This window comes from Prosopis cineraria, unplaced genomic scaffold (genome assembly GCF_029017545.1).
Source record: "Prosopis cineraria cultivar Desert tree isolate PC_DT_omini unplaced genomic scaffold, ASM2901754v1 PC8, whole genome shotgun sequence".
Taxonomy (NCBI): Eukaryota; Viridiplantae; Streptophyta; class Magnoliopsida; order Fabales; family Fabaceae; genus Prosopis; species Prosopis cineraria.
The window spans coordinates 3,720,833-3,746,900 of NW_026555339.1; the positions used below are offsets into that span (position 1 = coordinate 3,720,833).

A 26,068-nucleotide genomic window follows, 5' to 3' on the forward strand; every position below is an offset into this window, starting at 1 on the left:
TTGGTGGAGAAGAAAGAAGAACAGAGGAAAGCACAACAAAAAGACAAAGAACGAGTAACATGATTCAAAAAATTTATAAAAGAATTTCATAAAAAGAATAAAGGGTAATTTAAGAGCTTTGAAGAGGATTTTGATGGTGTCAGGTGAAACAACCGCATAATTGGAGGTGTCATCAAAGAATTAGACAGCACCAAGAAAGCAATGATGACGTGGCTAAAAAATAGTTTCATTTTGATCTTATCTTTTTTGTAATCGGAGATGCATGGATATTAGAGGATTGATATTACGACCTTGTATATTTAAATCGGCTATTTAGTGCAATGTATTTATGCTTTTTTTTATGTTTACGTTAGCTATTTTGATTAGTTTTATTGAGTATTATCAAGTTTTAGTATTAGGGCCGCACAAAGGATAAGACAGCACTGGATTTCGTCTTACCCCAAAGTCCAGTCTCTTTCATGAAAAAGACTAGATTAGGCAACTTATAGTCTAATCTTGTTCAATGATAACTCGAAGATTAACAGGACCAGACTTAGTTCATAGGATTAGCAGATTGGTCCTGTCAGTCCAACACTCAATTAGTTATTTTTTTCTTTTTTTTCTTCTATAAAAGGCAATAATCCATTTAACATAATAAACTCAATTAAGATAGTAAAAACACTTGTGAAGATGATGATGACGACGACGACGATGGTAAATCCATAATAATTTTTAACAATAAAAAAATATTTCTGTTATAGTCTAAGTGATTTAAATTTATAATTTTAACAAAAATAGTACTTAACAAACTTTAACAACACTACATTACAACAATAATTTATAAACAAACTCAATAAATTTTTATACAATCATCTCTTTAGCATCTATTACACTTAAAGCATTTGTCAAAAATAAATTAATTATAATTATAATAAATAAATTAATAGGGCTTGATTGGATCAAATGGTTCAAATGCCTAGTTTCTTGTTCAGTTCAATCCAAAAAAATAGTTCGATCTTTTTCATCTTTTTGGTCTTGAAGGACCAGTCTCTGTACGGATGAAACAAGATTAGGACCATCTCAGATTGGACTAGGTTAGACAGGACTAGAGAATTTTTGCACAGTCCTAATTGGCATAGCTAAGAAATACTATAAGGTTGTGTTTGGATAGATGAATTTGGGTTGGGACTTTGAATTTGAATCTCATATTTAAAATTTATAAATTTCAAATTCTTTGTTTGGATGATATAAAAAATTTTAAATCATAATATTAAAATTATTTATTTAGATCTTACATAAAATTCCAATTTTTAATTTATATATTTAAATTTAAAAGCAACTCGGACAATCTCGACGATCTGATCGTAGTCAAAGTCGGTTGTCTTGATGACCGACTTTCACTGGGATCAAATCGCTAGTGCCTATCAGAATTGAATGACCAACTTCTAATAGAACCATACCATGGGCAACGATTGGAACAAGATAATCAACTTCCACCAAATCGCACCGTCAATGCCTACTAGGACTGAAGTGCAGGCAACAATTAGGATTAGACAACTAACATTCACTGAGATCGGTCCATCGGTGCCCACTGGGATCGAAGTGCATGCAGTGACTAAGATTGGATAGCAAACTTGCACTGAGATCGAATCGTTGGCCCGATTAGGACCGGACGGCTGACATGGCCTGAGACGAGATCACTTAAGCTAATCGAGACCAAAGTGTAAGCCTGCAACTAAGATCAAAAGATTGGATTCCACCATAATGATCAATGTCTTTTGTCCTATCATGATCAATGCTAACAATCAGGTTTCAATGAAAGTTGGTTGTCTGGTCTTGATTGACGCTGGTAGTCTAGTTTAAAAGAAAGTCAGCCATTCGATTCCAATTGGCTCTGGCAGCTTAGTCTTAGTCAACGGTGGCAGCAATCCAATCTTGGTCGTTGGTGGCAATATGGTCCTTTTTATCACCACCAATGGGCCAGTGAAATTACAAAGAGATTGAGATAGAATTTAAAATATTAGGAATTTAAACAGATTTTTAAATTATTGAGAGATTGAGATAAAACTTGAATTTGGATTCGAGTTAAGTCCAAATCCATATATTTTTAATATTCCAAACAATGGATTTAGCTCAAATTTAAACAAAATCGCTATACATCCAAACATAATATAAGGGAATTTACAAAAAACTTAGATGTTTTATAGGTGCTGTAAGTAATTTTAACAAGTTATGAATGGATTTATATATGATGAATATTTCACAAGTGACATTTTAATGTGACACAAAAATATTTACAAGTCATATTAGATATTTTACTTGTGAAATTAGTAATTTAATAAGTCATGTTTAGATTTACGCAAATTAGATATTAAATTACATAAATAATAGTATGGATTTAACAAACAACATAAAGAAAAATTATAAATCATATTAGATATTTTTCTTGTAAAAATAGTCATTTAACAAGCCATGCTTGGATTTACAAATGTTTTGAAATTGCACAAGTAATATTTTGGATTTAACACATACAATAAGAGAATTTACAAGTAATATTAGACATTTTACAAGTAATGTTAGTAATTTAATAAGTCATGTATGAATTTACATAAGTTAAATATTTGACAGATAACATTATGAACTTGATAAGAAACATAAATAAATATACAAGTAATATTAAATATTTTACTTGTAATGTTAGTAATTTAACAAGTCATAGATGAATTCACATAAGATGAATATTGTACTGAATAACATTCCAAACTTAACAAGCAATATAAAAAAATTACAATTTATATTAAATATTTTATTTGTAAAGTTAGTCATTTAACAATTCATGCATGAATTTGCACAAGTTTTTTACGAGTAATATTACAAACTTAATAAGTAATGTAAGGAAAATTATAAGTCATAATAAATATTTTACTTGTAAAGTTACTCACCAAGCCATGTTTAAATTTTATACAGCCATGCTTAACCTAAAATCCTTAACTTTAGTGGACAAAGTGTGCTTCTCATCTCACGGGCGACAACCAAGTTGTCACGCTAACCTACACCTTATTAAAGTTTTAAGTCCAATTACCTTATCAGCATTGGATATAAATTTATAACTACAATTATCATATTTACAACATAACATGAGGATTGACAACATAAGATACAATTATTCCATTTAGTTTTATTTATAGGATAAAGAGAGAAGATTTATTTGTCATATTTATAAGTCACCTTATTAAATTTTTATTATAAATTTTTTTATTTGATCTCCATTGAATGATGAAGAGAGAAAATACATTGTTAAAGTATGTATATTTAATAGAAATAAAGTTGAGAAATTATTAAATTTCTAAACAAAATTAGTGAGCTTTAAAGTTATCATTGATTATTGTGAAACATGTTAAAATATCTCATAAATAGAATTAAAAAAGTATTCTTGATAGGACAACTTTAATATTATTAATGTGCAAAAATTTCACCCATTCCCCATGCTGTGAACCCATGTCAATCTAGATGAACATAATTAACAAGTGCTGTATGGTTTTTGTTAATATATTCAAGTTATCAACGTTCAAACAAGTCATTGTCATGGCAAGAAAAATTTCAAGTCATAACCAAAATCGTTCTGCATTTCTATGAACTATTTTGCATTTTTATATCAGAACTTGATACCAGTGATCTACCAAAAAAATTAACAAGAGTAACAATTTGACAAGTAATATATCATAATTAATAAGTTTGACTGAGAATAAATTTAAATTAGTAATAACAATTATTAAGGCAATAACAACCTTACACCGCTAAATTTACAAATAGATTTACATAATTGACAACTAATTTCACGTTGTTCATAAACCATGGCAATCATCAGTATGAGACAAATCTTCACGGATCTGTCACTGAACGTGAAGTTGATTACTCATTCCTCACCTGATAGAAAATTAAAAGGACACTATGACATGCCAATTGAAGACTAATTTCTCACCTGACTCAATAGGCTAATCGACCTTCATAAGCCATAGTTTTGGTTGCTCGATTTATGCACTACTACAATGCGTTGAAGTGAGACAGACTTTAAGCCACAAGTCACAATATCAATAGGCCACCCAACCCAGAAATTAAATGCAAGTCCTTCTCTTTTTGATCGAGCATATCGGTTGCATCATCGGTGACATAATTAAAGGTTAATCAATAACTTCACTCATAGGACCTCGTCAGCATCATCAAAGTGAAATCATTATGTGACTTATCAAAAATGATGTTTAACGACAAGAGGGGACTCGTGCACATGAATTTGGCTCTGGCATCGGTAGTCCAAGTCGATTTTTGCACACGCTCTCTCTTTATTTTATTCAAAGGGTATTTTGGTTAATTGCCTTGTAAACTTATTTTCATTTCAGTTTCACTTGCCCGTAATGTGTTTTAAGATTTGTTCAGTCCTGATTTTTTTATTAGTTCTCTACATGGGTCGTATAACAAAATTCTCCTTATAAATTATGGACTTGGCTTCCTTCATCTAAGGCCTCCCCTAAATCGAAGTAAATTTGGACTATCCAAATTTACTTAGATAGTTCATATTTAATTTTTTATATGTATTTGTATTTTATTTTATTTAAATAAAAATTTATAAATCATAAAAATGTTTGATAAATCTGTTCACTGGTCTCAAAAACCAGATTTAATATATATCATTCAGATATAATATTAAAATTTTATAATTTTTATGAATTGATTATCGATATTTACTCTTGGACCGTATAGTTTTAATATTAAAATATTTTAGTATTAAGTTTGTACTACTCATACTAAATCTAGATTGTAATGGTAAATAGATTTTTTAAATTCTTTATAATTTATATAATTTTTATTTTAATAAAATAAAATAAAAATAAAAATATTAAATATAGAACATCTAAATAAATCTAAATAGTATAGATTTATCCTCAACTATAGTTAAGGCTTTTGAAGGAAGAGGGAAGCCAAGTTCTTTAAATTATAGGGAAAATTATAATAGAGGACCTGCGAAAAACATTCATTGCAAATAAAGATCAAACAATTCTAAAATTATTTTGCAGGATCAAAAAACTTAAATGTAATTTAAATTTATTGTGAAGAGACAAAATCACTATTCACACACACACTTTGTTTTGACAACAAGTCCCTGTTCAGAAAACAAACAAATCTCATTTTTATTCTAACAATAATTACTTATCTCATTAATAACTCTAGAAAATTAATTTGGTAATAAAGATGAACAAGTATTATGATTTGGTAAATAAGTTTACATTCATGAAAAAATAAGTTCTATTTTTATTTTAATAATAATTAATTCTTTCATTAACAACTCTAAAATATTAATTTGATAGTAGAAAGAAAGTGTTGTGATCTGATAAACAAGTTCTCGTTTTAAAACAATAAGTATTATTTTTATTTTAATAAAAATTAATTCCCCTATCACAACAAATATTTGTGTGTGAGAGGAATAGTCTTGTCTTTTCACAATAAATTTTAATTACATTTATGTCTATTAATCTTGCAAAAATAAATTAGTATTATTTGTTCATGCAAAGCAATTAATATTATTTTGTGGTCCTTAGTTTTGATTTTTCCTAAATTATATTCTCTTATTTAAAAATTGTTAGGCATTTTTAATCAAGTTTTATTCATAATAAAGTAGTTAATTATCTCCAAATTAATGCTATTTTTTGCATTTACCTAATTTATTTAACAGACTATTTCACTTTAAAATAAATGTAGAGTTATTTTATGTTAAAACCTATAAAATGATTTATTTATTATGAGCATTTTTAAAAAATATAATGGTTATACTTTGAAACACTAAAAATACCTTACTTTTTTAACATTTACTTTCTTAAAAAATATTTTACATTTTTAAACAGATGGAGTAAGTAACTAGAATAATTATACGTAAATCATAAAATATGATTTTTTTTTACAATTTAACAACCATAAAAATTTATAAAAATTATTTTTTTCAAATTTTTAAAAAATTATTTATAAATATTAATTCGAAAAATTGTACATGAGCATTTGAGTGTAGAATAAGGATTGTAGTTAAATCGTAAAAGATTGATTTGCTATTGAAATTCACAATCTTAAACCTTCTCAGCTTTTATTTTTGATTAATTTTATAAACAATTTATCAAAATCGAACCATAATTAAATTGATATTCGTATTATATTATGTAAGAGCATTTTTTTAAATACTTGACCCTTCCATTGAGCACCTCCACAGTGTATACAAAGATTCCATTTAAATTTTAGGTCTTATCGATTACATTTTTAAAGTAGGTTACCATTCCCACACCTCCCGGGGGGTTTGACCCCATTCTCATTCCTTCAAAATCTTTCCTCCTCTAGCGAGATCACGCCTTCTAAGTTTTAGCTTGAAAGTTTAGAAAAATAAAGGTTGGATTAATTGATTTGCTTGTCATACTTATCATAAAAATTTAACACTACAATTTTATACGATCCACAATTCTAAGATGCAGACATTTTTTTTAACTTTACTTGGATTTCTATGTGTGCTTCCAACATTGAAAATATAGGTTAAGTTATATAAGCTGATCTGAATAACTAATTATATGGGTTAGGTTGGATTAAAAAAAATTAATCCAAATAAAGATCATTTTTTCTCACTCGTATTATATAACTTATGAATTATATGAGTTAATCCAGATGGATTAGAATTAGTAAATTTAACCTATATATTATTTTTTTAAAAATAACAAGGAAAAAGGGGGGAAATTTTGTGGGTACTAACCATATGAAGTATAACATATTTAGTCACATCAATTCATATATTTTATACAATTATTATAAATTAATATTTTGATGTATTTAAAATAAATCATAAATGAATATCTAATTGAAACTCATCATTTAGGTATACTTTTTAAAATTAATGAAAAAAATAAATTGAAAAAAAAAGAGTTTATGAGTTAATCCATTTAGCCCACTATCTCTCAAGAATTGAATTGGGATGGAGTTTTTTAAATTTATATAAAAATAAATTAAACATAACCCAACCTATATTTCTCCAAGCACTTGTGAGCCAATCCGTATGATTGGGGTTGATTCAAATTCTCAACGCTGGGTGCTTCTATGAATCAGCAGGCTTAAAGCCGAAGAAAAAGAATTACAAGGAAGATGCAAGGATAAAATAGTAAATACAACGTTTTGTTGAGTTAGAGTAAAAAGTATACAATTGTTTTTTTTTTTCCTAACATAAAAGTAGAAGACAAGAAACACAAAAATGGATGGATAATAGATTCGGTTTCAGTGCTCAGCTGAGGAGCACTGTGATGCTCATCATCCAAGAAAATCTGAAGATTCAAATTTTTTTAATTTTAATTTTATATTTTATTAAAAAAATTGAATATATTTATCATCAATTTAAATAGTATTAATTTAATATGAGACTTTAAATAGTTCAATTTAATATTATAATTTTTATAAGATAATTATCTAGATATACTCTAAACAAAACAAATTTAATATTAAATTTTTTAATAATTTTTTATTTTAATAAATATAAAATAAAAATAAAATAAAAAATTTAAATATAAATTTTGCAGATAAAAATTTAATATTAAATTTAGACTGTCTAAAATATATCTAGATATTTAATTTATAAAAATTATATAATTAAATTAAATTATTTAAATTAAATCAGTACTATTTAAATTGATAATGAATATATTTATAAAATAAATTTATAAATTTTATTTTTTAAAAATATAAAATTAAAATTGAAATTTAAAAAATCTGGATGGCTCGAATTTTTTGGATGATGAGTACCTGCTGAGGACCGAAACCGGATCCGATGGATAAAACTTGGACAGTCTGGCAAGCGTATTCCGTATCGTGTCAAGTCCAATCGTTTTAAAACTTGCCACGGTGGATTCATGGATTGGACAGAGAAGGAGAGAAGTTCAAATCCTGGCATTGACTTCGCCAGTGATCTACAATCTGTGCTTTCTTCCCTATTATCTCTTCCTATCTGTTACCTTCGTGGGTCATGGCTTCTTCAACAACGGCTTCGCGTCTGATCGCCGTGCTCCTAGGGTTTCTCGCACTCACCATGTCCACCACCGCGAGGCCCTGCAGAACCTTCTTCATCTCCTCCTACTCCTTCTCCTTTAGGCCCCAGTCCTCCGCCGCAACCCTCACTGCCTTCGAAGAGTTCAGATCCCTTGTCCCCCACGACGTCGCTGGCAATAACGACAATAACTATGACAATCTTTCTTATCCTGCCGAGATCTTCTTTGACGGCGTCCTCACTGGCTATCCCCTTGAGGAGGAGGAGCATGAGGCTGAAATTGAGCTACGGGCGTCGCAGATACGAGCCCCATTTGGATTCTTGTCCCATAATTTCAGCTCGTTCCGTGATCGAACTCAGGACATTATGAGCGTTGTTCTGGCGCTACTCTTCGGCGCCGCAGGTGGGGCTCTCACGGCTGTTGGTTTGTACTTAATATGGTCTGTGTTATCTGACCGCTATGATTATGGCGATTCTTACGATGATTATGTCGATCAAGAGAAAGAAATCGATAGCCCTAGGAAAACGGGGTTCATGAAGATTCCGGCGTTTGAATCTGCGCCTGCACCAGCCCAGGAATCGGTATGAATTGAGGATAACAGTCATGTGCTTTGGTGATTGTAGTTTGTGAACCTAATTATGGGTTCCTTGTAATCGTAGGTGAATTGAAAATGGGCAAACTTTTGGCCTCTATCGGTGTTTTCAATTGCATATTTGCCTCTTTTGTTTGACACCAGCTCGATATGTATTACTAACTTGTGCTTCTTTCTTTCTTTATATCCATATGCGCGCGCACACACACATGCGAGTTTACTGATGATAATTGAAGTCGAAACTAGATGGATACTAGTGTTGTCATATATTTTCTGTTCCCTAATAAGATCCTGGAAACTCGGATATTCCTTTATCTTCATATCTGCTTTTGGTTCTTCTGTCCCCTTTTCATGCTGGACCCCAAGGAAAGGTCCACCAGAGGAACTTCTCATATGCATTGCTGCTTTAGAATTATTAAACTTGTCGTTGAACTTTGCTTGTGGACTTTAACAAAGTTTTTTCCTAGAGCTATGAGGGAAGGAACGATATATTCTAGGAACTTCTAAAGACATACTTACTCGCGGTCATTAGCAGCGTTTTCTCTTTGTCAGATATTTTATTTACTATTGCTTGATTTCCTTTGTGATAGAGAGACACTTGCACGTGGTGTGCATTTACAAGTGTGTTTGATTTTTTAATTTATCAAAAGTTCATTTAGCGAAAGTTTATTGAATAAAAGTTAATTCAATAAAAATTAATTGTTGTAATAAAATTTGAGTTTGAGTATATTTTTTTAAAAATTAATTTGATATACTAAAAATTATTTGAATTAAGATAATGAAATATACTTTTAAATATACAATCATTAAAAAAATATTAATTTATGATAATTTATAATTTTTATTATACAAATATAATATAAGATTTATAATTTTTATTATACATTAATGTTAAAAATTAATATGATTAATTATTCAATTGATAATACTAAACACTCAATACCTAATTATTATTATTGAAATGATACTCATATTTTTAATGAATTAAATATTTTTTAAATAAAAAAATAAGAGATTAAATTTGAAATAATATGATTAAATGATATTTATTTTTTAAAAATTTTAAATAATTAAGTTTTTTAAATTTACTTTCAACTACTGTTTAAATATATTTTCAAAATGTGTTTTTCTGTAAAATATTTTAACTAAATAATTTTAAACATCTTAAAAATAAAACTTTATTTTATGAATGTGAAATGTAAGCAAATCAAAAAGGTCTTTAAGAGACACCAATCTGAGTCATATAAGTGATGAAGATGATTATGACCCATTTACATTTCCCATTGATCGTGGCTGTCATAAAACCAGACCTGCATCCGGAAAAATAAAATAACGTTTCTCAGCTTTTACGAAACGGATACAGCATATTAGTTTTCTAGGCGCTCGTGTTGGAAAATCCTATGAGAAAACATTGTAACAAGAATTCAGTGTCGAGTGGATTACGACATGTGAGACTTGCGTTGACAACAGGTAAATTGAAAGGCGAATTTCATTGTCAAGAAAAGAAACATCCACCTTAAGGTAAATGATATGAGATATTTAATAAGATAGACTTCAGAACCTTATACCACTACGGACCATCCACCTTAAGGTAAATGATATGAGATATTTAATAAGATAGACTTCAGAACCTTATACCACCACGGACCTCATGTTTAATCAGACTCGAAATGAGCGCAGTGATTTATTATGTTTATTGGCTCATTGCACGTTATATACTAAGGCACTGTCAAAAAGGCAGTAGTTTCAACAACAGTACAGGCCTAGAGAATAGAGATCGCATCATAATACAAGATAGGCTTATCTAGCTTTGTCTACTGTACATGAGTTCACGCAAGACGTTGATCAAATGCTACAGTAAGCAGAAACACTATCTAGCTTACGGTGCACATGTTGAAGGCACAAAAGGCCATCCTAACTTAACTTTCTTCACCACAGTACTTTTTTTCATCATCAAATCTTAAAAGTATGAATGAAGCCGTAGAATATGGAACAGAACATAAAGAACCATTCTAAACATGCAAGGTGGACAAATAGCGTTCAAACAGAAGCAGTAAATTTCCAAGATTCCTCACGGCCGCACTGGAACCTGAAGCAAATGCATTTATATATATATATATATATATATGAATCAGTATCCAAGCGAGCCCATTGATGGAAAGCCAGAAAGGTCCTGAGATTCTGCGGTGCTGCTGTTCATCCTTTGTCCCACACTCGGACCAAGCGATTCCACCGATTGCTCGCCCATTTTCATAACATCCTCAGGTGAGAGAATCTTGATGTACCATACATTATTGACGAATGATCTGTCACGTGAAGCAGTAAATCCACACCAAAACAATGTCAAAGATCCAAGGATAGAATAGCAGACCATGAGAGGAGAGAAAATAAAAGCTGTAAATTTAGGATAAATTACACCTCCTTCCCTTAAAAAAAGTTCAAATTGCAACATCCTTCTTTTGTTGTGAAAGTCCAGTTTATACAATAATACAATACAGAATATGTTAAAAAATGTTCAAATTGCAATATCGTTCCTTTGTTGTGAAAGTCCAGTTTATACAATAATACAATATAGAATACATACAATTATTTCCTTTGACCAAATATGAAGTCAGTAACTCAAAAAAAAAAAAAAAGGAGAAAATCAAATTTTTTGGCTTCTAACCAAAACTACTAAGCATTGAAATAAAAGTATAGAAATTATGATTTTTGATAAAAGTAACCAATAAATCTTAGGATATTTTCCCCATGTTTTAACTTGAAGGAATCAAGAGGCTTTGTGAACGTTATTATAATAGAAAGAATGTGTGGTGCAAAACGAATGATTTAACCCTAAACTCTAACATGATGTAAATATACTTACTCCCACGGGTCGTCTCCGAGGAGAAGAACATCATTCTCCCTGTCGACGAATACAAGCTGCCAGCCTGATCTAAGAGGGTCTTCTAACTTCCCCTCAATTCCAAACATTTGGGCCAACTCCTCTCTCAGCTCATGATAGCTGCTGAACCGAGAGATATCAAGTGAGCGCCCAACCGAACCTGGTTTGTAGACCTGTGGAGACAGAATATCACAAATAAAGTAAATAGTACAAGGACAAAGATCTGAATCAAACATTTTATATTAAGAATCAAACCTTGACAAATGTCTGAGCATGGTTTTGCGGGTCAACTTGCCCAGAACTCTGAATCAACTCTGCAGAATCTTGCACGCAATTATATAGAGGACCCTGGAATCCAGAGTCCCCTAATGGCATGGTTGATGCGTCAGTACTAACCGAAGAAGCTGAATAACCAGGGACAGTGGTGGGGAGCAGAAGACCAGATGAATCAATATTGACACCAAAGAGTGTAGGATTTTGGCCATCTGAACTACAGTGCGATGGCACCATGGCAGAATCTTTCTCAGTATATTGTGAGTGTGACATTGAGTTGCCAAAGGCAGCAGCACTCACCTGCACAGGTGCATATTTTGGACTCCATGATTGTTGGGGTAATTGTTCAGCTAGCATGGACTGACTGCTTCTGGACAAGTTGAAAAGATTGCTAGTCCCTTCAGGACAGAGTGAACTGAGCATGTTCTGTCCAGGGGAAACTGACGAGAACTTTATGCTTGAATCAAAGAAATCAGGTTTTGAATATGATGGTGAAGGAGCATGGGAGTGTTGCCTCTGCGGGAGCTGCTCACCCTGAATAAAAAACGCTTCATGATAATTAGCCTGTGGTTGCTGCTGCTGCTGGGCTTGGTCTTCGTGATTATTATGTGGTTTTGGAAGGAGATGCTGAGATAGGTTCTCTGACAACGCTTGAGTTTGCGGCTGAAGGATATTAGAAGTCATTGATTGTTGAATTGCTTGATGCTGCTGAAGCTGCAGAGAAGTATGGTTTCCTGATTGTTGAAGATAATGGAAGGGTTGGTGCAAATGCATCATTTGCTGACGCAAGAGATCTCCACTCCCTAGGTTCTGCAAACCAGCTGCCAACATGGCTTGATACTGTTGATTATGGTCATTTCCTAGCAAAGTTGGATCTAGTCTCTGCTGCATCCACGGCAACAGACCACCACCTTGAAAATTGAGGGAGTTGAGCCCTTGATCTCCAGGTCCACCTCTCAGCCACATCAACCCTGCTTCATCTCTTCCATCTATAAAAGGGTCACAGTTCATGGTTAATGGCAAGAAAGAAGACAAGAGATAAACGATGAAGAGAGCCAGCAGCTGGATAACTTGGTTTTCATATATGATCATTTGTTAGCAAACACAAGCACAAGTGAATGTGTTGTGAATTCAGGTGAAACGTTAAAGCCAACTTGAAAAATTGAATGAACTTGAACAAATTTTTTAAATTTTAAGATTGAGTGTAACAAGTACCATGCAAAGATGAAGAGCCAGGATGCCATGGCCGCTTCAATCTGAGAGGGAATAGTGATGGATACATTGGAAATGTTGTCAAAGGCTCAATTTCCCATAACGATACCCGTGGCTGCCTATCTCCTGCTGTTGATTCATCCCAGCCAACCTATGCACAAAGGATGAAAAGGGCAGAAATTACAGACTCCTCAACATACAGGGAAGAGAATTTCTTCAGAATGTCCAAAGTGTTTCAAATCATTACACATTTTAAGGAATGGAACAAAGTTTGTTAACCTGAATCCACTAAAAACCTCTAGCTTTAGAGCAATCCGTTTGGACAATTACATTGGCACAGTTAATCATGATTTATACACGCATCTTTTACTTAAATAACTATGTAGGAAATTATGAAGAACATTAACTCGTACTATTAAATGAAATTGAAAATGAATTTATCAATACACAAATCCACAAAAAAATTACACATTTCGAATATGCTGCAGCATCACCCAGTCACATTGCAAGATACTTAACAATTTTATGAGGGAAATGAAAATGAAAGACAGGAATCTATGAAACAAGATTGAAATAGCTTTAAAAAGGTGCATTCAACTAACATGGACAAAAATTTGACAAGGCAACCTTCTCCATCCACAAAATCCACAGAACATGTACAATGCAGAGGAGAAGAATCATATTTCACAAACGCACAAGATCTTATTCAGAATGCTACCTAGTCTTATGTCATGTTAAGATCTAATTTAATTACCTTGACAGATCGCCAATGAGAATTTGGCCAACGAACAGGATCCAGATCACTTATGCCAGTTATCGTACCCATGTACCTGCAAGAAGGTATTTGTATCAGGTAGCATAGCCACGTGCCAAACTACCCTATTTAATTGTGTTTGCAATGAATCAGCCAAGCAAACTAGCCTATCTAATAACTTGTGTTTGCCAGAAGGTTTTCAAAGACAGAACCTATTTATCAAGAAAATCGCATCCTTATAATAGGCGCAGATGCCAGAACAGCCTTATTCTAGGCAGGATATTGATAACATAAATATAGAAGGCTCTTCTGTAACACAGCCTTATCTACTTATGAGAAATAAAGTGACTGATCTAAAAAGAGTGCCAAGAAATATTAACGGAGGCAAGAAAAATAAAATATCAATAATGCTAAAGAGAATAAATATAAATGGCTACAGATACCTGCGAACACTTGATTCCTCAGTCTCAAAAAGCATCCTGAATCGCATGCCAACTGAAACACGTGTATGGTACACAGCCTTAACATATTTTGAAAGTGGTATGACAAACTCAGAAGGACTAGCCCTGCCCATGATTCAGGTGTCAAAGTAAGTATAATAATTTCACAAAAGTATTACACGTGGAAATAAGTCACCATTCACAACCTTGGATTATAGAACACTGTAAAACAGCTATTAGTTGCAGCAGCATGAGCAGCAGCTGCAAGAAGTCCAATGTGCATACTATCAGTTGAAAGAACTGAAGATGGCATTACAGTTTGGGGCCGACTGGCACGACGTATTCCTAAAAGTAGCTGATTCTTTTCATTCCTAACAATGAGAATATATTTAAAAATATCAATAAACTAGCAACTTCCAGCGTTCGTGGGGCAAAAGGATCAAAAATAAATCAAAAATAAAAGAGGGGAATGTATACCATATAAATAGCACAGAATCTCCAGCCACAAGTCTCTTGGCACTGACGAATACACTCCAGCCTGTTGTAAGAAGGTGTCGTTTTGGCTGTCCTGCAATTATACAAAAGAAACAGGCATATCAGCTTGACTAGGAGATATAAATAAGGCAAGACATGGTCATTTCAACAGGTGAGCAAATGGGTTGCTTCAAGAATTTTCTGTGACTTTTCAGTCAAAATTGAAACACAGATGAACAAAATAAGTTGCAGAGAAACCACCACACCAAGTTCACAGAAATAAGGGGAAAGCATGTAAAAGAAATAAAGCATTATTCCGCAAATGAAAATTACATCAAATTCAAAACTATTTCTTCTTCTCAATATATATTAAAACAGTACAGATCACATTCTGCCAAACATTGGTAGAGGATTAATATATATTTTAAAGAAAAAGGCGTTCCAATAACGTATAAGACCAGTTTATATGAGAAGGAACTTAGCTGACTGACATGTTTCGACAAGTGCTGCTAATGTAGTGTGAAACTGACAATGCTACAGATTATCATACAAAGCTAGACATAACATGCCATGGCAACCAGTTTCGCTCGCCAAACAGAACAGACTGGCATACAATCTTGCACTTGTCTGTCTGCCATGGTATATATGAGGGACGAAATAAAGAAAACAATACTACAGGGAACTAAATTTAAAGATTCTCTATATACAAGACCAGACTAGAACATAATACTCTGAAGGACTACATTATGAAACACTTTATTGGCAAAGGACCAAAATATATTTTCGTCATCACATTAGTTAATTGCACAAACAATAGATTAACATTAAGAAAATATTAACAAAATGCTTTTATTGGTGAAGAACCAAACCAAGAAAAACACGTGTAAAAAATCAAATTGAGAAGACAATTCTATAATGGAACAACTTGAGAAATACTCAATTCTATGAGAGATCAAATAGAGAAGATAATATATACTCACTTGTTAAAAAAATGTAAGACATTTTTAACTAAATCTCACCCTCCAATAAAATTATTACCCACTTTCAAACTAATCCTATCTTTTCATATTTACCCCTATTAAGCACCCTATAATAAATAAAAAGTCATTCATCAATAAGGCCACTTTTGGGAAAAAAAAATACAAGGGATAAACCTTAATTCGCACAAAAATATTTGATACAAAACCATAATATAGTTATCTTCTCCAACAGGTTTACATGTTCACAAAGAAACAAATATAGCTTTATAGCTTATCTTAGTACCAACTGTTTCCAATTATAATTAATTAGAACTTAAGATAGCACTCAAATTATCATTAGAGAAACAGTTCTGTAATGATTCTGGAACATGTAAAATGAGTCGTCGTTGGCATGCATTTCATGAAAGATTCTAGAAACAGTCATAACTACTAAGCCCCCTACAAAATATTCATGAAAAACAGGCATAGGCTTCTCAGAAATTGGCTCAGATACTGACAATGAAGATTTACCTGGGGAGGTGAACTTATTCAGTAAGAAACCTCTTTCTTATACTTCTACCCCTTGGTAAAACACCCTATCCATCTCAATCAGTCGAAATAACCTCCACTCTCCTTACAAAGAGATCCAGGCATTGGTTTAAGTATGTTTGCTCAACAGCATCAGAAAAGGGTGATCGAGTTAGAAAAAAGTGTGGTACATAAGATGATAGGGCAAAGCGACCATTGTACAACAAGCTTTAGTTAGCTTAACACATATAACTTCCCTCCTAGCAAAACACATAACCTTAACACACAAATGTTCTTTGAGCTCTAGATTCTAGCAGATAATAATCTTTGGATGATACTCGGTCGTTGGAATCAAAAGCACCAAGGTGGAACATTCAAACAGGAGCTATAAATACCAGACTTTACAATCAAATGATTATCTTCAGTACATTGAAAATTTATAAAATACAATATATATATATATATATATATTATCAGAATAATGCAAATAAAGAACCAGAACCTTACCGCGAAAAATATGTCGGAACTTCCACTCAACATCATGGAGGTCCCTAGCAATTAGTTCCTGTGCAGGTGGTTGCTGTGAGAAATCCTGTACAGCCAAAACAGAATAGAAATGAATCTACATCCAATAACAGTCAAACAGAAAAGCAAGATATTGACACTACCAGTGGAGGGAACACTTTCTCAGCCGCACGACGAGGAACAGAAAACCCTCCATGTGTGCTGGTGTCACTTGCCGTTAATGTCTTGCAAAAATAATTTGAGGGCTGTTTGCTTGGAATGCCCAATTCCAAAGGAAGAAATGTTTCCTTCTGCTCTTGCTACACGCCAAATTAATAATACCCAAGTTCAACCCCAAAAAATGAAAGAGAACACGTTCAATATGATTAAAATCAAGCTAGCAACATGGTACCGGAGTCAATGGCTGTAGTGTCATTTGAGCATAAACTTCATCTGTTTCGACATCAGCCTGAAAAACACAGGATCCTCTGGTTAATTTTGGAATTCTAGTTCACTCTTATGCTTCAAAGATAACCCAAGTACTCAGCCATTATATTTACATGGGAATTATAATAATACCCACATGCATTGTGACATTATGAAGTTGGCAAATTAACTGCGGCTGCAAGCTCGGGTAATTGGGTATGTGCCCATCAAGTTCTCTGTTAGTCGTGGCTGCAACCTACAATCATTAGTCATGACAAGTTCAGTTCTATTTCAACTCGTAAAATTGTCCACTAGCGGTTACCAAGAACTGCTACTGAACCAAAATAAGCAAGAAAATTTCTGAATCTTAGCCTAGTATGCAAATAAGATAACATTGAAGGATCTAGAGTAGAGTAGGGAGTACTAAAAAGCACCTGCTCGCTATGACCCTGAGGGAAGTAAACCACACGAGTCCCTGCATTTGGTAGGGACACAAGAGGACCCGCGCATGCATGCCATAGCTCGGAATTCAGACACTTCTTCTCCCCTCCTCCTCCTACCATCATTCCAGCACAACAAATTATCATAAAAGGGAAAGAAAATAGGTACTAGGATGTTCAAGGGACACAAAAGGGTTGAAAGGGACACATTATTTTTGTGCATGTAGACACAATTAAGAGTTTTCAATGGGAGGCTAAAATATAAAAAAGCAAAAGAAAGAAATAGAGTGGATACCTTCTTGTCCCTGCTGACCCAACCCTGATGTTGAAAGCTTCATATCAAGCTTCACTTTTCTTTTCTTTTCTTTTAAAGATACAGAATCTTGTGATCTTGTAATCACATAAACAATACATGAAACCCTAGCTCACAGCCGCCTTGTTGAATTTGTTTCAAGCCATTGCATTCCCCTCCATCTTCCTCCAACTTGCCAATGCACTCCATACCCACAAGTGAAGTGAGAGAAACCTTACGAATCAGACGAAGCCAAAATCCAGAAATTCCTCAAAGTACAGCATCTCAAAATTCAGAACTGGCCACTGCTGGAAGATTGAGGAAGCCAAAATTAAACTAAAGATAAGACGAGTAGCGAGGAGCAGAGCTGCTTTTCAGCAATTTCAGGCAAACCCATGACCCAGAACCCAAACCCAAATCGAGTTAACTAAAAGCAGGGCCCGTTATCCGAGATCGCCATGAAATGAGCAGTACCAGAGCAGTAGAAAGGAAGCAAGAATGAAGAAACACAAGTGACTGTTGAACTAAAGGTGCTCTTCGTGGCCTATCACTTTCGATTGAGAGAGACCCAGTGAAGATTTTTGGCTTTGAAACGCACAGTGATGAGAGAGAGAGAGATGGACGAAGCAAATAAAGTAAGAACCTTTGCCTCTTATAAGGGGGTACCGACCAAAGCTGTACCTGTGTGCAGTAGAGAGAGAAAGAGAAGGAGCGTCTCTGTAAGAGTCATGGAAAGAGCCAATCTCAGCCATTGGATTATCCGTACTCGAAAATCTGGATGGTACATTATACACTGATGTGACAGCAGGCATGTGCCACCATCCTTTAGTGGTCATTGTCAGAGTACGGATTATTAAGTGAAAAATATTACCATAAAAAATTATAAGTATTAATTAAAATGAACAAATAATATAAAATATCTGTAATGGAAAGCGAGGGAGAGGAGAGAGAGGGAGCGCGTGCTCTGCAAATGGATGACGAGAGACTGTGTTTGAGGCGTAATAAGTAACGAGAAAAAGTTAAAAGCAAATAGTTACTCATTGATGGTAATGAGTGAATACTCTCTCCCATTTGCATCGAAACATTAAAAAATTTGAGGAGATTGCTCATTTTTTTAACAGATCATTCCCCTCTCCATATAAAAATCCATTAAAGATTTAAACTTTAATCTCAATCATTGTCGTTATGCTACTGTTATTTTAAGGAGCTGTTATAGTCAATGTCCCATTTCTTTTGAAGGATAAAGCGGCACTTTATTTAACCAGATATTTAATTCGGCTTCTTATTTTTCACAAAAAGTTAAAGGAACAGAACATTTTCGAAGTCCTGATGCAGTCATTCTGAGTGACGACATTGAATGCGTTGCAGTTAAACATAGCTCCGTATTAAGTTTATTCTGCCCAAAATATTTATTGTTCATTCTATACATAAACGGCAAGTTTGGAATTTTTGCAAACGGTGAAATGTTGGTGCAGATGAGGACGACCATGCTTATCCTATTGGATTATAATAATTTTGTAACCTTAAAATGAGCATGAAGTTTTCACCATTACAAACTGAATGATGAGAGGAGCAATAATGAAAATGAAAAAACAAGAAAAGGTACTTGTTAAAACATTAGGGTTTGCAGGAGTAATTTAATTCAAACAAAACAAAGAAACACAGATGAGGAAAAAAGTCAAAATAAAGATTGAGGATCACATGCATGTTTGTTTCTGTAGATCGCTCATCCCAAACACATCTTCCACCTGTGTCATTAAAGCCAAGCAGATAATAATTGAGTAATGCTTGATGCAGATGATTAAGGAAACAAGATATATTTGTTTGTCTTAAACCTCTTTTCAGGTGTGCGCATAAACAGAAGCCCAGATGTTAAAATTTACGATGCTGCAATTTGGTAACAAGACAAGACTGTCGTGTCTGTGCGAGACAAGAATGTATACTGATCCTTGATTAATCATTAATAAATTTTTCAGGTGCTGTGATGCTGGGATTTTATCTTACTTTGCTTATAAACACACCAATTATCATTTTTTGGGTTGTTGTGAAGTGTTTGTCAGCCTAAATTATAGCTTCGATTTGGACTATCTATCGTACTTAGAGACGTGCAATGAAGCAATTCTTCGGTCCTCAGGGCTTAGAGAGCATGACTCTGGAAACAAACGAAGAGTGAATGTTAATTCTGAATTAAACCAAGTCATTAGTATCAATTCGGTCTGATAACCCTTATTTTCGTTACACCTTTCCATAAGACTATTCGAAGAAAATAAATAAAAAATTCTTCTCACCTAATATACACAGTAACCCTGTCACAGACAGTGAAACATTATTTATGACCCTTTTCTACAAAAATATATTTTTACGAATTCACTCTACAATTACCCCTCTCTCTTGTAATGTTTTAATTAATGTGGCTAATAACACTCGTGCAGTCCAATTCACAAGACAGGGAGATAATATTTATTTTGTTCATGTTTATATGGAATCTCAATTTGTATTGTTTCCATTACCATACCATTTTGCCTCATTAATTAAATGCTGAAAATGATATTAAATATTAGAATATTTTATAAAAATGTATATTTAATAAAGGTAAAGTTGATTTTTTTTTTAATTTTTAAACATGGCTAATAAGGTTTAGAATATTGCTCAATTCTGGTGAGAATGCGATAAGCAACTTATGAATGGAATCCTCTGGATAGCTAATACGTTCCGGAATAAGAAGATAATAATTTTTTACGTGGAATGAGAGAATTTTATAAATGATCGATACACTGTAATTAATTTTTGAAGAAAATTCAACGAAATGAATGGAAGGGCAATTTTGAAATTAGGTTATTAGCTTACATTACTCCACATGAAATTTGAAATGAATCATACACTTTTAAATAATAAGATTTCTATAAATTTTACATCGTACATAGACATTGCTGACATTGCATAAATGTTAATGTATGATAACATTAGATGCTCTTTTTTCAAATAATAAAGACCTAAATGAAGTGCTTAACTGCTTATATTTCCAGCTACCAGCAAGGTTAGGGGATATCCGAATAATAAAAGACAAGGAAAATTATATTCTAGTCCCCATAGAAGGAAGTATATTATCAAAAAGTCTCATAAATTTTACAAAATAGTCTCAAATTTTAAATTCTATACATTAACAAATTGACTGAAACATTGATAATTAGGCAATGGTAATTTATAACTTGCCTTTACAAGTTATAAACAGTTGTTGTTCAGTTGTCAATACTCTTAATCAAATTGTTAATATACAATATTTTAGATTTAAGAATATTTTGTAAAATTTATGAGACTTTTCGGTGATAAATTTTTTTTCTATAAAACCTAAATATATTTTTTTCCTAAAAAATATAGGATAATTCAGTCCCGTGATTTTTCATAGTACATGAAATTTGAGATGAAGTTGTTGTAATTACGATTCCATATTTTATATTTTATATTGACACTATAAATTTACTTGTGATGCATGTGAAACAGCATATAGGGATGTGGTTCGGAACTCGTAGCAAGTGCCAAGTACCAATGGCCATCTTCTTGTGAACGTTTGCGCGGGTTTTGTATAAATATTTTAATTTTTTTTACCCTGATGTTGTATCATTACTCCCATTCCAAATAATCTTTGAATCAGTTAGGTCCCCCTTGATAACTATAAATGATTGAAATGAAATAGATTGCAAAGATAAAGTTAAAAAAATGATAAAAAATAGGTGAATTATATTTATAAAAGATGAGGGGTAATTATTTCATGGAGTTATGAATATGATTTATAATATTTTAAAAAAACATGATGATGTCCACGTTTATAATATATATTAATAAATTTTAGTATGTTTATCAGAAAATAAAAGAGTGATTTAATTATTTTTTTTAATTTTTTTAATCCATTATTTCATTTCATTTTTTTAATAACCAAACAAAATCTTAGTAAATTGGTAACATAAAGTCGAGATTAGTAATTTGAACCTGCGATTAAAGTGGGCTTATTTAATCTATTCGGCCTACCTAACTCCTACTAAAATGAGCTGCCAATTAACTTGCTTACTTGCACGTCAGGTTTTATTGAATATATATATATATATATATAAATCTTTATGCTTGAGTCAGAATCAAAAAATACATGGCCTATCACTCTATCCTCCAAACTCCTGTTGCAATCACAATTTCCCATTCTACCTTCACTTGTGCCGCAGTTAGGATTTGTAGACTCTTCGTCTCTTCATGTACCTTGACTTATTTGATGTTTAGCCCCTGGCTCTGTTTTCAAGCTTTGACTTGAATTTAGACTACTCTCATCTGCCTTTAATTCAATTAGCTTGAATCGATACCGGTTTGAGTTTAGCCTTCATTTATGCTCTTTGAATCCTAGCTCCCTTGTGTTCCCACTTCTTTGTTCTTCTAGCTCAACATCCCACCAACACCTTCAACTTTTCTGAGTGTTTTGTTCTGATGGGTGAATGCTAGTCCGTTATAAGTCAATCTTTTGCAGCCCACCCTGCCCAAATCACAAACTCATTGGTTGGCCTATATTCTCAACTTTATACTGACCACTCTTGACACACGTTCCTTTGATCAAAATATTTTCTACAGCTTTATAGAAGAAAAGTTTGATCATGTTAATGATTAACCATTGATCTATTGATATAATGCACACACACATTAATTCATGGAATTAAAGCGATCTCGTTTCTTTAGCTTCTTTGCAACTCAAGACGCTCTCTGAGGTAGGGGCATTGAAAAAGAAGAAGACAAAACTTCGCTGGGTACTGGCCTCCCTCACCCCCCCCCCCCGAAAAACAAAAAACAAAAAGTTAATACAAGAAAGTTTTGCCTCATCCCTTCTCCTAAAAAAATTATAGGGATACTTAATTAAAACCTACGCCTACTTGCTTTTATACATCCAGCATTATAATATTTTGAAAGCTCGCGGAGCAAGTTTCGTAATAAGCGCGCTATAAAATACAAATTTTTTATACTAGGCGTAGGGGTGCGCGCGCGCGTTTTTCTGGATTGCTTTTAACTTATAAATTAAACTCACGAATTTAAAGTATTTTGCTTAATCGTATCATTTACATTTAATGTTACAAAAATTATATTTATGTGCAAACATGTATTCTTCAAAAACATCTGAATAATGTATCTCTGCTTACATCTCACACCCATTCGTCATCACCTCAAATTTTATACGTGGGCTATTGTACACGTACATGTACGGTTTAAATCTGATTTAATCAGGCATGATTAAATCATCACAGCATCCAAGAATGTTGTCTACGTCAAATTAATGTTGAAATTGTACATCCATTATGCGTACGATGGGAGTAGGTTAAGTAGACTGTGCGGGCATGATGTTGAAATATCGTTACAGTGTTAGTTGATGGATAATATTAATGGAGGAGGAATTGTTTGAACTCTTAGGTGTCTCTTTCATGTCCACAGTTGTTGTGGCATGTAGTAACAAGAACCCCTTTGGATGCTTTAGAGCACATTGTCAGCGGGAGAGAAGCTGCCAGCCCTTCAATTTGCGTGTTTCCATAATTAGCCAACGTTTTCCCTTGAGAAGCAATGCAGTACATCATTAAATTTGATATCTCACACACACACACACTCATTATTTAATTTCTCTTTTAAGGCACCGTGAGCATGCCTCGTTAATTAGCAACATAATTTAATAATTTAAATTACTAATCACTTATTTAAGTGATAAGAGATCATGTTACTTAATTCATTGGGACTTGATCATGGAAAATTATGTTATTCTTAAACATGCTCTTTTTTTTTTTTTCAAAACCTGACCCCAATTGTCCTGGTTCTCAAGGCTGTACTTTAAAACCCTTTTGTTTTGTTTTATAAAATATAGCTTAAGCCTAAAATATTCAAAAAAAAAAGTATAAATAAAAAAAAGATCATATAAATATTCTAAATTATGTGCGAAAATATCATTAAATGTCTAATTATCATCACCATCTATAAACACAATATTTCAACTCAAGCGTTGTCGATTAGTCTTCAATAATTCAACACTGTAATAGTCTCAGCTTGACTAATTGAGTTTGAAGCACAGTAAGGAATATTTTTCTTACATGGTAAAAGCATAAAACTTTTTAAAAAATTAAGACAGAATGTTCGAGCTAATCCGAGCCCTGGTTTTTTTTTTTTTAAAGGCCTCTTAAGTCTGAGCTTGAAATTCCCCTTACTCTTTTTTTTTTTTTTGGTAATCTCTCAAGTCAACCCTCGAGAAAAGCGGCCTGCCTCCCAGATCGATTCAATTGATATATATAAAAGCTTCTTTTTTTTTTCCCCCTTCACCTTCTTATACTAACAACTAATAAATTTTAAAAAAAGTAGTTGCGATGGTCACCCATGGCTTCAGTGTCGATGTGAATGACCACAACGGAGAAGTGAGGGTTTTTATTTTAAAAGAGGAACAAGATTTTAATAAACTTACTTTAATTTTAATTTAATTAATTGATTTGAGGGGGTTTGTCACGGGGACTGAAATTACATTCTCCTGAAATGGGTTGGTAAGGGAAGCAATGATGGCAAAGGCAGACCAAACAAACAACTGTTTTAATTTAATTTTATATAAGGAGAGGACTAGAGGGGTGATGATGATGGGGAAATGGCGGGGCCCACGTATGACAGAAAAGTGTGGAAGGAGACGTCCCGGGGGGGTCCCACAGGCCATAGCTTTATATCCAATCAGCGAATGTCAGGAAAATTGAAAATTCAACCCCTTTTATATTCCAACACCCCCGTCCCATCCCCCTCTCACTCATTTCCGCTACGGGGAATCCATTCATTGCGTATCTGAAACCTCGTTCTAGGCTGAGGTCATTGGATTGACTAACCTGACAACCTAATCGCTTTCACGGCAGTGTAATTCGGGTAATGTTTCTTCTAATTTCAACAGCCTCGTTCAACAAGGTATGTAACCGTTTGACAACGTAGAGGAGTGCCGATTGCTGAAGGTAGAGGAGGACGAAGACCACATCCAGAGGGCATTAAAAACATAGTTTTCTCCGATCCAATCCCCACTCCTTCACAGTGAAGAGGTAGGTATAATTGCATGTGGCACTCCACTTGTCACCCACCCCTCCTCCATCCAGCTTTTCTCCATTCTATTTCACCTGATGATGTCACTCACCCCTCGTTGCTCTTTAACCGCACCCAATTTAATACCTTCAATTACGTTAAATTTGATTATTGTCATCCCTCGTCCCATACACTCTCTACATTAAAAAATATAAATTATTTTTTAAAAAATTAAATATTTATTATTTTTAAATCTTTTAAAGTATAATTATTATTTTTTGTAAAAGTGCCTATGTTGATAATGACTTTAGATTTATTATACAATATTTAATAGAGATAAATATAAAAATAAATAAAATTAGTTGAAAAGTAAGCAATTATTTTATTGAAGGGTGATATTCGGTTAAAAATATTTTATATTCTTGAACAGAGGAAATAACTGTTTTAATATACTTTCTCTAGCCTTGTTTATAGTATTTGGAGAAAATTTTTTATCTCTATTTCTAAAATACTTCCTTTATTTTCATTTGTAGGAGAAAAAAAATTGTATCACATAATTTAAAAAAATTGATTAACTATATTAATTGTATTTACAAATAAAAGAATTGGACTACAATACCATTTAGCAATTGTGTTAATAAAGCTTTCATTAATTATTTTTTATGACTGTGAATGATAAAATTATGAGGGATAATTTAAAAAATTTATAATAAATATTTATTAAAAAATGTGACTTTACTTTTATAAAAAAATTAGAAAAGGTGGTTTATTCTATAAATAAAAATGGAGGGAGTGCTTTATTAAATTTTTATCATAAATTTTTTAATTTACTCTTTACTAAATGTTGAAAAGAAAAAATACATTGTTAAAACATTTATATTACTAACGGCAAAGTTAAATAATTATTAAATTTTTAAATAAAGTTAATAAATTTTAAAATTTTTTATGGTTTTGATGAAAAATATTGGAAGTGACTTGTGAATAAAATTAAAACAGCACTTGCTCCATGATATAATACAGGACAGTTTCTAAGACTTTTGCTTGATTCAAAATATAAGACATTGTATAGGTTATACACACACACCCTTATTTTATAGTAACTCACTTGAACAATTGATGCTAATATTTTTAATAAATCAAATGTTATACTTATTCTATTCAAGGGTAGAGGTTTGAAAAGATGTAAAAACATTTAAAA

General features: G+C 32.7%; 2 protein-coding genes across 2 annotated transcripts; one reads left to right on the top strand and one right to left on the bottom strand.

The window, feature by feature from the left end:
* The first annotated feature begins 7,918 nt into the window (after window positions 1-7,918).
* On the top strand, window positions 7,919-8,808 carry LOC129318863 (uncharacterized). Its single transcript, XM_054963837.1, has one exon. The coding sequence runs from the start codon at window positions 8,018-8,020 to the stop codon at window positions 8,624-8,626; it is 609 nt and encodes a 202-aa protein (XP_054819812.1). The 5' UTR covers window positions 7,919-8,017; the 3' UTR covers window positions 8,627-8,808.
* Window positions 8,809-10,395: 1,587 nt separating this feature from the next.
* Window positions 10,396-18,426, bottom strand: LOC129318722 (auxin response factor 8-like). The gene is made up of 15 exons (XM_054963645.1): window positions 18,289-18,426; window positions 17,818-18,122; window positions 17,517-17,638; window positions 17,240-17,338; window positions 17,069-17,125; window positions 16,821-16,976; window positions 16,660-16,744; window positions 14,669-14,759; window positions 14,398-14,562; window positions 14,195-14,317; window positions 13,752-13,827; window positions 13,001-13,148; window positions 11,768-12,774; window positions 11,495-11,685; window positions 10,396-10,937 (listed from the first exon to the last, which is right to left on the bottom strand). Exons 2-15 carry the CDS (start codon window positions 17,858-17,860, stop codon window positions 10,763-10,765), a joined length of 2,538 nt encoding a protein of 845 aa, XP_054819620.1. The 5' UTR covers window positions 17,861-18,122; window positions 18,289-18,426; the 3' UTR covers window positions 10,396-10,762.
* Window positions 18,427-26,068: the final 7,642 nt, after the last annotated feature.

Excerpts from the sequence above, each read along its gene's own strand:
- LOC129318863 (XM_054963837.1), top strand. The coding sequence starts at position 8,018 with ATGGCTTCTTCAACAACGGCTTCGCGTCTGATCGCCGTGCTCCTAGGG.
- LOC129318722 (XM_054963645.1), bottom strand. The coding sequence starts at position 17,860 with ATGAAGCTTTCAACATCAGGGTTGGGTCAGCAGGGACAAGAAG. Across the intron at positions 17,339-17,516 it reads CTCAGGGTCATAGCGAGCAG|GTTGCAGCCACGACTAACAG; the intron begins GTGCTTTTTAGT and ends TAATGATTGTAG. Across the intron at positions 14,760-16,659 it reads GTTCCGACATATTTTTCGCG|GACAGCCAAAACGACACCTT; the intron begins GTAAGGTTCTGG and ends GTATAATTGCAG.